General features: G+C 42.0%; 1 protein-coding gene across 1 annotated transcript; it reads right to left on the reverse strand.

The window, feature by feature from the left end:
• Positions 1-13,333: 13,333 nt before the first annotated feature.
• LOC113563291 lies at positions 13,334-14,713 on the reverse strand. The gene has a single exon (XM_026974715.1). It carries the CDS (start codon positions 14,711-14,713, stop codon positions 13,334-13,336), a length of 1,380 nt encoding a protein of 459 aa, XP_026830516.1.
• Between the last annotated feature and the right edge of the window lie 1,012 nt (positions 14,714-15,725).

The raw sequence follows: 15,725 nt of genomic DNA on the forward strand, positions 1-15,725 counted from the left end.
TTGGACACATAATACTTCCATATTACACAAATAATCAATCAGGTCGAATAAATAACATCAAACATTAGCAATTTCAATAATCAATAAGATTATTATAATTGTAGGTAAGATGACGAAAATCGTTTTTAAAGCAGTGAATCGTTGTTTAAATTAATTTAATAGATTCTATTACTTCTTGGACACGGGTTGGATTAGACTTGTATCTTTGAGATAGATTTGAAGGACAAGCTTTGCCTGTATTTATGGCTATGTTTATATACAAATTTTCACAGTCATATTCTTATATTGTCAGAAATCAAACGTAACCAGTGTGTCGTATAGTCAGTGCGTTAAGTGTTCGATTAATTTTCCATTAATTATATAAATAATGGTATATTCAGTTGAACAAATAAATAATAATCCTTAATAAGTCTTTAATTTCGATTAAAGCAGAAAATTATTTGTATTTACCTGTTTTGTGCTTTTGGTTAAAATAAAGAATACTTTATATTTATAAACAAACTATTCTATATATTAATGATTCACTGCTTTAAATAAATTTTGTTCGTTCATGTTCAAAATAACTACTATATTTTCGAAACTTATGTTTCCTTATGTGCATAATTATTCCAACTTGTTTTGTTACTAATTTACAAATTCTTATACTTCAATCTCTTACTGCTTTTGTTAATAACTTTTTAATGAACAATGAGCATTGGAAAAGGTCAATGACTTTGACTTTGTTAGGGGTCAAGGTCAATGTCAAGGTCAATCGGAGGTCATTTGGTGCGGGCTGTGTAAAAGTAAATATTTACCATAGTTTTTAATATAATTATAAATGCGTACATTAAAATTATCAAAAATGAACAATTTAGAGGAAAAAAGGTGCGCGCGAGGCGCGCGCACAATATTGTCCTAGTACTATAAAATGAATATAACATCTCTATATAACACGTTGTATAACATCAAAGTAATAATAATATAGCATTTGTAATATCACATGTTATGTTCAATTTATATTGCTGTTATATTATTATAACCAGGAAATAACACGGTTATAATAAAGTTTTAAAACAAAGTAATATTACAGTTATAAAAGGAAATTATGTAGCCTCAATATTAATAGTGTATAACAACTGTTATATTACGTGTTACTTCTGAGATATATAATAGTTATATTCTGTGTTTGCTGGGCGCACATCTATATCATGTGGGAAACAAAGTCATGAGCAAACAAGACCATTATATACTGTGTTAAACCTGTCAGTATCAGTCTGCAAATTAATCGTATTACTAAACTTTTTAATATAAAACATTTCCGCAACAAGTCGCTTCCGCAAATGTATCTCTTTATGTAACACTGTCGAATTGGTCCAATCGAAGTCATGATTTAAAGAAAGACGATGGTCAGTCAGTACCGAATACTTTTCAGATGATCCATTAATATTACGTTTGTGTTCACTAACTCTAGTCACAAGACACCTTTTTGTCTGACCTATACGTTGCATCGCAATCTTTACAGTTGATGCGATAGACAAGATTCGTCTGCTGACCGTGATCTAATTTGTCTTTCCCTTTCTTTATGAGGCCATCTAGTTTCTTTGGAACAGTGTATACAACCTTAAAATTATTTTCACGTAAAATATGTCCATATGCTTTCTTGCATGGCATTTTACAAGGAACGATTCCGCATCCTAAGTCATATGTGAAGGATGGTTGGTCCTTTGCATCCATGATCGCGAATAGGGAGATACGTTTTGACGAGATTATGGTTTCCTTGGATGTCACTTCGCTGTTCACAATTAATGTTCCTAGACAGTTGGTCATTGATGGTATTGTTAAGAGGTGGGGGGAAATCTCGATGGGCACTCAATTTAATTTACGACAATTTTTATATGCTATAGAATTAGTTCTTGACTCTACAAGTTTTACGTTTAATGGACAAACATACGAACAAATCTTTGATAGCCCTATGGGATGTCCTCTGTCGCCCATGTTGGCCGATATAGTCATGGAGGATTTGGAGACACAGTGTTTGTCACTGCTGGAATTTGATGTACCGCACTTCTATAGATATGTCGACGACATCTTTGCGATTATTCCAAAAGGCGCGATGGCTAATGTTCTAAGAATTTTTAATAATTTTCACCCTAGATTGAAATTTACTCATGAATGCGAAACGAATAATTCTTTGAGTTTTTTAAACACCACAGTACATAGAGTAGATGGTTTTTTTTATTGACGAATTGGTTTCGTAAACCAATTTCGTCCGGACGCTATATTAATTTTTTCTCTGCCCACCCTTTAAATTACAAGATAAACACCACTGTTAATTTAGTTGATCACGCTATATTGTTATCAGACAGTCGCTTTCATGAGAGCAATATTGAGACAGTAATAGATATTTTACTTAACAATTGTTTTCCGATTAAACTAATCATAAAAGTTATTAAACAGAGATGTAAAGAACTTAAAATGCGTATGAATGGCAGCACAGTGCAAACATCTTAGAATAACGATAGGAGACAGTTTATTACGATCCCTTATTGTAAATCACATAGTGACAGGATTGGACATATTTTACGTGAAAATAATTTTAAGGTTGTATACACTGTACCAAAGAAACTAGATGGCCTCATAAAGAAAGGGAAAGACAAATTAGATCACGGTCAGCAGACGAATCTTGTCTATCACATCAACTGTAAAGATTGCGATGCAACGTATATAGGTCAGACAAAAAGGTGTCTTGTGACTAGAGTTAGTGAACACAAACGTAATATTAATGGATCATCTGAAAATTATGTTCCTTAGGTCTCGTCCGGATGGAATAACTATGTAGTCGTGCTCCTGCACGCACCTCGACAACAGTGTTCAAAGAACCGCCAAAATAAAAAGCGGTTCATCACCTCGCGTGTCTCGCGCTGCCGCGCGCGCCTCGTGTACTCATTGTGTTCTGTTCGTTATCCGAGATAACAGTGTCTTTTAGGTTATATTGTTTTTCCTAGTGATTCTTGTCTTCGGCCTCTTCTCTAGTGATGTAGAGGTATCAGTGCACGACGAAAGGCGTATGTGCCATGTGCGCGAGACGTGATCTTCGTTATTATCGAGACAATTACTCTCGAGACGGTGAGATCACGCGCGCAGCCTTGGATGTGCTCGCCGGTTCGGCAGCGTCTCGTGGAGATTCTCCACCAGTTTCTCTTTCGGTTTCGTGCGTTTTCCCTTAGCATCAGGGCAGAACGTGCAGGCACACGTTCGAGAGAATGAAGGCTTCGCCATCGTCGTTTTTTCCTCCCAGGCGGATAGATACCGAGATCGCTCGCACGTCAATTCGCGGGCAGATAGCTCGTTGCGTTCGTTTTCGTCGGCGGCGATGCTGTCTTCTTCAATATCTCAGGTGAGCTATTTTCCTTATTTGGCATCAGCGGTCTTGTGTGGCACGTGTTAGCGTTGCTGACCGCGCGAAAAGGAGAGGTGTCACGCTATTTTTCAGATCGGCAGACATAACCTCTACACGGGCTTGCGGCATCGAGAGATTCGGGCAGCGAGGGACGCCGTGGGATTTTTCGACGGCGGAGGACATCGCACGTGGGCAAGGTTTTCTCAGCGGGTACCGTGGCGTTGCCACCGGCCTTTTGAGTACAGAGCATCGAAGAACCGACGGTCGCATAAGCGTCCGGGGCGTCGTACCAGGTATATCCTCTCCACGACCCAGTCTTCCCGATATCTGGATAGAGAGGACATAACCGACGGTTTCTTCTGCTCCTCCCCCCTTTTCTGGATTCTCCTGAGGTTTTTTGGCGCCGTCGACGATTACGTCTTCGTCTTCCTGCGGCATGCTGCTCACTGGCTGTCGCCAGTTCGAGCGTTCTGGATCCAGATTCTATGGGAGTTCACGTACCCGCTGCAGCCTTCTGTGTCGCTGCGTTCGGCAACAACGCCCGGCGTTTTGGACGACACTCGCTCTTCTTTTTCTCTCCTGTACGATATGTTGCTGCGCTGGACCCGAGGTGAGGAGTCGCTACCTGAGCACTCAGAGCTCCTTGAGGAATAATCCGGCGCATCCGCACTCAGGAGCCTTGGACCTTGCCGTGCTCTACCCGCGTCGGAGAGAGGATATCAGCGCTCTACCTGATTTGGGACTGTCGAGGGGTCTGGAGGCACTGGTCTCATGCACAGACATTGGAGACACAGTTGCCTAGTTATCCCCTTCAGTCATCGGGCGAACCGGACATCGTGCACAATCCTACGGACACGCACGTTTGCCGCTTGCGCATTGCGCAGCCAGCATTCCTCTGCTCGTCACCGCCATCGGCCTTTGCGACCCAGGAGATTCTGTATCTTCCTTTCCTGCAATTTCTTCTCACGGAATTGTTTGCTTTGGCCGGACTCTCCCCGTTCCCCTTTAGTGTCGCTGTCAGCAGCCATCGGTGAGTTTCGTCCTTCGGCCCTTTGCCGAACCCGTCGTCGCAGCCGTCATCACCAACGCCGTTCCAGCCGCCACCGTCGCCAGTGCAAAGGCGATATCTCTATTCGGTTTGTTGGCCATCGAAGCAGCGCCACCAGCTTCGTATATTTCCACGCAACACGGATCGGTGGCAGCGGCGTGCTGATACAGACTTCACAACCGGAGGGCCTCCGGTTCAATTCCAGCGGATTCTTCGCTGCCATGCGACAGCGGCTACGGTGTCGACGGTAATGTCGCCGCAATTCCCAGTGACAGTCGGCGATAACGTCGCAGACAGGGACAGAAAGGCACTGTTCTGCCACTTACGCTTGTCACAAATCCATTTTCTATTATTTGGCAGGCTGGTGAGCCTCTGTTCGCCCTCTGTTGGCTTGACTCGCCGAGCAGCCTTATCGTTGGAGCTGTCTCCATCGCGCTCCGTCGTGAGCCTCGACGATCTGCTGAACGCTCAGACACATCGGAGCATTGGCCAACTTTTCTACTGACGCTGAGAGAGTGGACGCACTTCGGGATTGCTGACTTCTGTTGCCACAGTGCACCGGATGAGTGCCTTCCTTTTCTCTGGCCAGACTCTTCGCACTCCAAATATGTGCGCATATAATTTTTGGGGTTCCGGGACACTATTGTTCCTGTGGATCGTTGGGCGTGTCTGTTACAACCATCTCTGAGAGAGAAACCGTCCTGTGGCCAACTATTGATCTTCTCCTGCGGGAGTTGCGCTTATCGCGCCTTATTTTTGCTCCCAGCGCTCACATGACCCGTTCTGCCAGCGACACCTATTTTCCATCACGCGATGCCAGGAACGCAATGTTTCTGCGCTTTTTAGAGGCTTTAGGTGCGCTCTCGGTGTTGCCTCTCGGCTTCTTTACACCCCTTGCACTTTCTCTAGCAGTCTGTGCAGTTCTTACGGGTACCTTTGCGGGACAGACTAGCCATATTCGGAGACCTCCAGGTCTTGCGACTGGTCGCCATCTTCAGTCGCAATTGGCAACGTCAGCTGGGACCGCAAAAGTTTTTGGTTCCTGCGCCTGCGGCATACTCTATATTCCCTGCTTACCCGTTTTACGGCTCAGTATTTATGAGGCTCCCATCACGTTCTCTAGATGGGTATGCTTCCGGATTTACCTTTGAACTTTGGGGCGGTCTTCGTGCAGATGTGCGTACATACATGTTACGTACATACACACACACTCGCACACGACTAGCGGTAGTAACGCTGTAGTGGTCGTAACGCTGTAGTGATAGTAACGCTATTTGCCTCTCCACCGTTTCCTGGAGTACTGTAAAGCGGCCTGTAACGTTTTATCGCGTTTGGCTAAGTTTGCTTTGAGGGCCTTTCATTATACTGCGCCCCTCTTTTTCTTTTCTCCCATCTCTTCGTTTTGGGACACAGCGAGTGCTACTCGGTGGGTCGGTTCACTTTTATTTTTTAGTGTTTTATGCATCTTGGTTGTCCTTTATAGACGATTCTATTGCCGAGATTAACTCTCGCAGCAGATTCCGATCCTGAGGAATTCCGACTGGCAGCAGCGCCTCGTCATACGGCCAGCAGTTCAGGCCTCGGTGCATTGGCATTGGACACGTTCACCCCCTCTACGGAGGGCTTAATCCTCGACGGTTTTTTCCTGGTTGCCACGCAGATTGTGAGGTCTGCGGACGACGGCAGCGGGAGCTGGTGGCTCTTCGGGATCCCTCGAGAGCCTGTTCATCGTGTCTCCTTGCGATACTAGCGACCAACGTCGCCCGTAGCTTTCCCGCAGATCTCCCAGCGCTTGTTGCGGCTTCGCCTCTGATGATGTCGCAGTCCGGCACCGGTCCAGTTCTCCGGTTCAGCTCGTATGGACATGCAATTACAAAATCGGGTTCTTCATGCCTGTTTCTGTGTTCGGGCACTATTGTGGCCCTGCCTTTGGCTATCTCTTTTTCTCTTCTCTTCTCAGGATTATTATCTGGTTTGGATATTTCCCCTGCAGATCGGCATTTTTTCAGAGACGGACTACGGAGTTGCTTGCCTCTGGCATACTTATTGTCCTCAACTTTGACTACTCTCCGCTCTTTATCCTCTTTTTCTGTATCAGCTCGAGCAATTTTCCCTTGCGCCTTGTTCGTGGCGGTACTTTTGCTAGCGTCCGTAGACGCCTCTTTTTTCTTGATATCATCGTCTCTCTGCATGACAAGAGGATCATTCCTCCCAATTTCCTCGCTTTGCGGTTTATCGTTCCATCTTGTTGCGGGCGAAACCGCTTTTTTGCCGGCTCGTGATGGATCGAGGAACTCGGAATCATTAAACTCGTCTTCCAGAGAACAAACGTTTATTGATGACTGCCTGGGTCGTTATTCGCGTACAATGTCCGTCTTAAATTTCGCACGGTATCGCAAAAGTTCACACTCGGAACGATTTCGCTTGGTCTCGGTCGCGTGTTGACGCTTTGGCGTCTTGACTCGCTCTTCTCGGAACGTTTGTCTTCCCGATCTGGTATGTAGCTTCAGGTGAGGTGATCGATTCTCAGCCAATCACAATCCGCGAGACTGCCTAATACCTTAGGTTACATTGTTGTGTATTATTGAAGACACGAAACCGACAGACATCCTTGACGGCATCGAACATTCTCGGCACCATAACACATCTGCAGTATATTTTTCGATTTCTCATCTTAGCGTTGGGTTGTAGTTCAACCCTCTCCTTATCTTCGCGTTGAAGATCACGCGTATCTTTTCCTTTTTCCTTCTCTGCAGTACTGCTACCATCGGACTCTTCCATTCGCCGTTGATTCCGCATCCGACAAGGATAAACATATCTAATATGCTTACTTTTTTGGTTGCATATCCAGCTCTAGGCTCCACGTCTTTTTACAGGACTTGGCTTATATCTCCTCATAGCTCGTATACGCGGCTACATTGCCGGATCTATCCAGGATTATCTGCCCAGTCAACATCACCATATGTTTGGTGCTACTTTTCGGCCGACGGTGGTCCTTTGGAGCTACAGCAACAAGGTCGCACCAGTGAGTTCTGAGTCCTTGCTACTCAGCCCAGGAGTTGTTTGGTAACATCCATCTCTCCTGTTTTCATCCCGTTCCAGTTTTTCGATCAGCCAAAGTTCCGTTAGGAGTACGCAAATGCTCCATCCTGTTTCCACAAAAAAAATGACAAAACAGTCTTCTAGCTGCCCTTGTCGGGCCTCTTTCTTTTTTCACAGGGTGCGATTTTGTCATTCCATTTTCAGCTGGCACATGTGTGCATAGCACCTGCATGGCGGCATTGTTCTTTTATTCTTTTTTTACCGCCGACCTTTATTATTTTTTCTTCCCTTCGTATTTTTCTCGGATTCCTATCTTGGTTCCCTACTTTGGGAGTCCTGTTCTGCGGCAAATCGCTGGTTTAAACAGCTACATAGTTATTCCATCCGGACGAGACCTAAGGAACATAATTGTATGATTGAACAAACTTACCAAGTGAAGTTCGATTCTAATTATGTCCTTGGTCTCGTCCGGATGGATCTTCCACCCCTTTTTTATTTCTCCCTCCCAGTATTTCGCGATTTGCTTAATTGGATTTTCTTTCAACTTATGAGTACACGAGGCGCGCGGCGCGCACAGAAGCGCCAGACGCGCCGCAGCAGCGCGGGACGCGCGAGGTGATGAACCGCTTTTTATTTTGGCGGTTCTTTGAACACTGTTGTCGAGGGGCGTGCAGGAGCACGACTACATAGTTATTCCATCCGGACGAGACCAAGGACATAATTAGGATCGAACTTCACTTGGTAAGTTCGTTCAATCATACAATTATTCAGTACTGACTGACCATCGTCTTTCCTTAAATCATGACTTCGATTGGACCAATCCGACAGTATTATATAAAGAGATACATTTGCGGAAGCGACTTGTTGCGGAAATGTTTTATATTAAAAAGTTTAGTAATACGATTAATTTGCAGACTGATACTGACAGGGTTAACACAGTATATAATGGTCTTGTTTGCTCATGACTTTGTTTCTCTCATGATATAGATGTACGGTGTTGTTTCCATGTCGACTTGTTATTTCGTATTTGCTCTTCGTGCGAGCTTGACGCGCTTTGTAACACGTCTTACCTCATCGAATGGCTTATTTTTAATAGTGTATCTTTATCTATTGTATTTGTAAGTAGTTTTATATTGATTGTTAAGAATGTAAGTAGATATGTCATATGATAATTTGTATCAAGCGACGCGGTAGCGTCGCGACGCCAAGTACATAAAGAACAAGGTTCCGAGCAATGAGAGCTACTGCATAGACGTCACGCGCTACCAAGTAGCTTATCCGGAATTTCACGTCAAATTCATGTCAAATAAACTTTTGATTACAATATCTCAGGAACTAATGACGTAATGAAAAATCTAACGATACTTTTATAACATAATGTGGATGCAAGCTTTCGATTGCGACCACTTCGAAAAACATTGGTGCACTCCATCCTCAGATATCGTAATCGTATGCAACAATTGTGACGTTTCATTTTTCTTCTCCAATCCACATTCTTGTTCAGACTCACGTACGAACGCACGCACGCACACAAGCAAAGCGAGTTTGTTCCTAAAGGCGCGTTCATATACGTACGATAGGTTCACGTCGACGGCGACGACGTTGCACGACGTCGCCGGATGGATACAGTGACGACGTTGCACCACGTCCCCGGACGGCGACGGTGCCGACGTCGCACCACATCGCCGGACGGCGACGGCGACGACGTTGCACCACGTCGCCCAAAGGCGATGACGACGACGTTGCGCGAATCCGCCTGCGCTGTCTTTTTCAGAATCGTTTCTAGTTGTTTGGTTTATAGTTCAACTTTTAAAAGTTATTAACATTTATTTAAATAAAAAATTGCTAACTTTGCCATTTGTTAGATATCTCGGTTCAACTACAAACGAAACGAAACAACTGCAAACGATTCTAAAGAAGACTGCGTAAACAGATTCGAGATATCTCAAAATTTACAAAATTTACAAAAAGCAATGAGATCATTAAAAAAACCTTATAAAGGTGAAAAAAGTACGCCAAGTACATAAAAACTCTCACCTTGTACGCAAAAAGTTTAAAATGCTATTTATAAAAATCAAAACTAAATATGAAATCAATAGTTAACTAGCCAAGTACCTCGAAGCAATTCAGTTTGAGTATTTTATCCAAATGTTTTCCATGCATACTCTCTTATCACGTGACGACATTGAAGTATCAATAACCAAGTAATTATAACCGCCAGAAAAATATTGAATACAAATAAATAAACAGATGTTCTTCGACCAACACTGACTAAAAATATATTTATAACGCACAATGTTTCGGCTTAGTTTAAAGCCCTTCTCAAGTGCATACCAATCAACATCATTTTCTGTAAACAAGATACAATATAGGTACAAAAATCAAAATAAAATACAAATAATCACTAAATAAAAAACCTTGCTGTTTGAAAATGATATATAATAACGTTAACAAAGGTAACGGAGTAACATATCCGCACCACACGAGTCTTAGATCATAACTAACTCAGCAAAAACCAACCTATGTGTTTGTCACAATACCGTCGTAAACATCTGACAAGTTCTCTGTGTCTCGTTTAAGATTAATCGTCCTTGAATTCTTCTTTATGAAAAACATTTCAGCAATCTCTCTCTCTCCCCCTCCCCCTCTCCCTGTCCCACTCTCTCCCCCTCTCTCTCCCTCTCTCTCTCCCCCTCTCTCTCCCTCTCTCTCTCTTCCTCTCTCTCTCTCTCTCCATCTCTCTCTTCATCTCTCTCTCCATCTATCTATCTATTTTTCATCATTAAATGTAAGCTGTTTGTCAAATTTAGATTAGATTTAAGTTTTATATATAATAATATAATAAGCGCTTACGCATGCGTACAATTTCTTGGATTTCAGTTTTATATCTGAACGAGCAGCTTGAGGTTTTATATAAAGTGCATGCGTGCGTTAAGGGGCGGTAGCGAGGTCTAGCAGCGCCAAGTTTTTTGCAGTAACTAAATATTATTTTTTTTACATTTTGTACTGTAACCTCTTTTATTCTTTTCTATTACGTTTTCTATTCCTTCCATTAGAATTCAAACAAATTAAAATCCAAGTTATAAATGAAAGCTACTCCCACTTGGATTGGAAGAGGAAGAGTGACAATAAAAAGATATGTATCACTTTTTATTTTTTAAAAGTAGTACAACAATAATTTTTCAAAACAATATATACATATATTCTCTTTCTAATTGATAAGAATACTACCACTTGAGTTTTTTAAATAGTACAATAATTAATTTTCGATACATTCTCTCTGCATTTGGCGCAATTTGAAGATTTCATACATTTTTGTGAAAAAATACTATAATAATATTTAAAGAGAATTAAAACAACGCTTGGATTGGAATAGGATGTTGTATACATACTAATAAAATAATAGATTTTCTGATTTGCATAAATACCCATTTTTATAGTTGGCGCAATGGTTTGATATCATTACTTTTGTAGAGTTCTTTTTTTCTTCGTTTTATTAACGGCATTAATAATATTTATTATCAGCAAAATGATATTTCGCACTAAATTATTAGTTACTTTATTACAGTATAATTTTGCAACTATGCAACACTTCTTTTACTCTCACCAACCCTGTATGTGCGCAAAGCGACCTTGTATCCTTGTATATATACGGGAGCTGATATATACTTTATGTACTATCAAGTTTTTGTAAGAATAATATATAAATATCTTTAGCACCTCTAGGCCATTGTCTTTTTTTAATTTGTGCATCATCAGCTTCAGTCCAATTACTAGACATTCCTTCTCTACATATACTCGTGTAATGATCATCCTTAATACATAAACCACTATGAAATATAGCATTCATAAGCTTATACGTTTGTCTAGCTATTAAAACTTTAGTTGTGGAAATAGTACATATATTAAATTTACGTATTGCTTTCACCATTTTATCATCTTGAGATGAAAATAATACTAAACGAATAATAACTATATCTTTCGTTACTGTTAATTCGTTCTTAAACAAAATATCATTTCCTGTACACTGTTCGCATGACCCATCAGATTCACACCAATGTGAAACTGTAACATTTAATAAATCATTAAGAGTATAGCTTTTTTCCCCAAATTGTTAATAGGTATTGAAATAACTACATCCTTACAAGTAAATTCCTTTGTATAATCACAAGATTTACATCGAATAGTAGAAGTTACTTGATGCTCTACCAGTTGTCTTATACAATCATATTTAGTGCACAGGATTGTAAGAAACTCAAACACATCACGTTTTACATTTATTGAAAACGGTTCTCCTAAATATTGCCGTACTGCATATGTATTCAAATTGCACATGCCATTTTCATATCGATGCATCAACTTTCTTAAAACATCTGATTTATTACACTTCAATTGTTTTCTAATAGGACTTAAATGCATTAGACATTGTAATGCTGCATTTGCATAACACGAAACATTGTATTTTGTAAACCATGTAAAACCCAAGCAACATTTTGTCGTAAGTTTTGACATATTCTAAATATATATTTCTAAACATATGTTTATAACATAAACATATGTTTAGAATAGGGCAATCATGTTGAATCGTCTTGACTTTACTTCTCTCATAGTTTCGAAGATATTCGCAATTATCTTTGAAAAATAGTTTTTTCGCGATATCGCGAACGGAGCGTCCTAGAGGGTTCGTTCAGGGCCCATTCGACGGGGTTTTCGAGCCGCAATGAGTACCCTATATATTAAAAGAGCGACTGCTGCTGCTGCCATCTAGGAATAGAAAAATGTACTTCACAAACAACGACGACGGTAATGATAACGACGTTTCTTAATCGAAAATTTTCCAATTTCAGACTTTGCATCGTAATATTTGCACTCGTAATGCACATAGAAAAAAAATAAAAAAACTTTTCTTATATAATTGGACCCCAAGTTATCCATTGAAGTTACTCTGAAAATGATCTTTTCAGAGGTTATTAAGATCTGATAATCTAAGCGTGTCTGAAAACGTCGCTTCGCGTAAAGATACCCGGTCGGTCTCGCTGCGCGTATACTTGGCGCGAGACACTACCGTGTCTCTTGATATATAATATACAATTCTTTACCACAGGGGAGGGGATTCTTTACAGCAACAAGGAGGGGATTATCTAAACTAAACGAACAGGTTCGAACGTGTATACGATTCTTTACCACAACGGGGAAAAAGGAAATATGAGTGGATAAAAGAAGTAAAAAATTGAAAACGTATTTAATACATAATATATTTTATTTTTATGCTGAGACCACCAGTTGAACATTTTAAATACATTTTGCAAAGCGCAGTGCGATACATGTTTGTTACAACGTAAAGTGTGTATAACGTCCAGCTTATTCAAAGATGGTATATCCTCGTAGTGAGCGTCAATAGTCTCGATGTAGATATCATCGTTCAGAAGCAGATTCCGCAACTATTCGCGTTTCTCGAGTCCCTTGACATATACGATGGGTGGTGCTTCGTCGTCGTCGTCGTCGTCGTCCATCACCGCCTTCATGATCAAACGCCTGGCCCAGCAGTACGGAATCGTTCCATCCTCCCATTGTATTCCATGATGATGCGTCATCAGCCAAGAGGCTTGTGATCTCTCCCCTCTAGTGAGACCGCGCCATGGTCCGCAGGGTCCAAAAATGTAGTGAGAGAGAATATTTCCATTTCTCAGCACGGCAAACTCTTTCACGACAAAGTTTCCGCCGACGATGAAGCCTTGCAGATCCACAAATGGTGGCACGGACATGGCTGTTGTTGTATCAACGCGTCGAGAAGAAGACGACTACAATCGTTCTCGATGAATCGCAGATGTTTTATATATCAGGTTCTCCATGTTATCGCGCGCTTAAGTGATTCTGCGCACAACGTTGGTCAACGGGCTGTATTCGACCACGCGATCGTGTATGATGAGACAGTAGGCTGTAGTATTCGCCGGTATGTCTTCCATGCAGTCGAACTCTAATCGCACGTCGACGGTGGCAGTCTTCACAGATTCGCTTTGTCGCGAACAATCGATGACGGCGATGGGACCGCAAAATCCAAATTTGTCGATGGGAAGAAACACCTCATCATGATTGCCTCCATAATACGATTTGTAAAACCGCGCGTACATATCATACAGGATGGCATATCTCTTCTTGTTGAAATCGAGATTCAAATCGTCGTATGGATAAAATTCCGAGTTTAGATAAAGTTTCACGTTAGTTAATTTGCAATCGTCGAATCGAGTTATCGATCTCGTTATATTATTCTTTCGACCAGTTTGCAATGCAAAGATGACGTATCGCGGCTTCTCGAGTTGCGTTGTTGCCTTGACGGTCCATGAATGCTTAGTCGTACTCTGCAGCAGAGGAAATTCTTGCAGATCCCACGAGCGGAAACTCATGCTCAGAAATCTTCCACTCTCCAGAGTTCGTAGCATAGCCAGCTTGTTGATCTCGTTCAATGCGACGTGGGGCATACGCCACTGTACTCTGAGTAATTCAATCTCAGGCTGGATCTCGGCATCTCCTCTTAGACAATTGTTGTCGTTGCGCGAGCGTATGAGAATCAATTCATGACGTGCATTAATCACCACACGCCTGTAGTCTTCACAAAATCCCAGCAGCATGCTAAGCGGTACGCAAAAGTTGAAGTGGCCCTCTTCACCGTTTGAAAAATTCACGATATCCCATCCAGCGTTCTTCAACATCCCATTCCTTGATGCCGTCAGAGATACATAGTTTTTCAGAGTGGAGGTTATTCCAGCGTTTCTGCTGCGATCAATGTCCACACCGTTGAGTTCATAACGAATCTCATCGAACATGAACGCTACGCAATTGTTCTCCAATACCACATGCTTATTCGCTGCGGGTTTCTTTATCGTTAATTTACCCTCGACGTAGAGAAAACTCTCGCATGGTAACGTATACAAATCTTGATGTTGTATAGGTATTCGTATCTCATCGCTGTATCCAAACGTTGTGTTGGCATATTGATTGTACGTGTGAGTCTCGATCTTGACGATGCGATCATCAAAGATCGGCTTGTCCCCGATGTTGAGAATCTCTGTCATTTTAGATATTTCGTACTGCGAAACCAAAGATCTCAAAAATGCAACGTTCGATGCGGTGAGCTTCCTTCTTTTATCAGGTTGTTGAGTTGTATTATCACTCGATACCGTAACAGCAGTTGACTTCCTCGGAAAAATATTACCTCTCGCAAAACTGTCGTTTAACACGAGCATCACCAACGCTCTCACGTTCTGTTACTCTTGCCACCGCCGCACGTGTAATCTAATGGTAATTTCCTCGCCGCGAAAATCGAGTAGTCGTCCCTCTTGATCTACAACGCATATCGTTAGCTCCGTAACGCTCCTGACGACGATCGGAAGGTAAATGATCTGCGCAGGCGTTTCTGATATTTTATATCCCGGTTCCACCCTCGGCGAGAATTCATGTATCGTGTGCACGCGTCTGCCATTGCTGTATGCACCGGCAGTCACGCTGCATTCCACACGAATAATGTTCACATTCATTATTTTTATCGACACATCCGATTCGTGCCATTTTCCCGGTTGTAAGATACGATTCGCAGAGAATCCTAGCAGCGTTCCTATGTTGTTAGGTTTGCTGAAATTCACTCTGTATGCGCACTTGATTTCACTCTTCATCGTGCTGTGATTAGCGCATAGTACTATCAGATAATCCTTATCGTTGTCGTCCTCTCGTTTCGTTAGATGCGTGACGCTGCGCCGTGCACCGTCGACGAGACGTTTCACACGCTGTGAGTGTATGACCGTGCGTTTTAGATATTGGTTTATGGTGTTCAATTCATATGATCCATCGAGAATCGTAATCTCCATGTCGTCTTCGCCAAAGTAGAATTTATTGTTCGAAGCGTTCACATTTGGTATTGTGTGATACGTTTCGAAGACAACCAGACCGAGTTTGTAATCACCATCACTCAAATCTATGGCTGGAAAGTAGTTTGCCGCGAGGATGCTACTCTTGCCTGTCAATGTAAACGTCAACGACATGTTTCACAAAATGTAGAGAGAATACTGAGCCACCGCACTGGATCGTCAAGCCTTACATTCGTCAACTGTCTGGAGAAACTGCAGACTCAATTGACCGCAAATTCTCTGATTATACTTCTGATAGGATGTGCGGTTGTACTCGATCTTCACTGCATTGCCGCCAAGATATTGGACTAACTCCTTGGGCGGTTGAAGATTACCGAAACTGTCGAAATATAGG

Source organism: Ooceraea biroi, chromosome 13 (genome assembly GCF_003672135.1).
Source record: "Ooceraea biroi isolate clonal line C1 chromosome 13, Obir_v5.4, whole genome shotgun sequence".
Taxonomy (NCBI): Eukaryota; Metazoa; Arthropoda; class Insecta; order Hymenoptera; family Formicidae; genus Ooceraea; species Ooceraea biroi.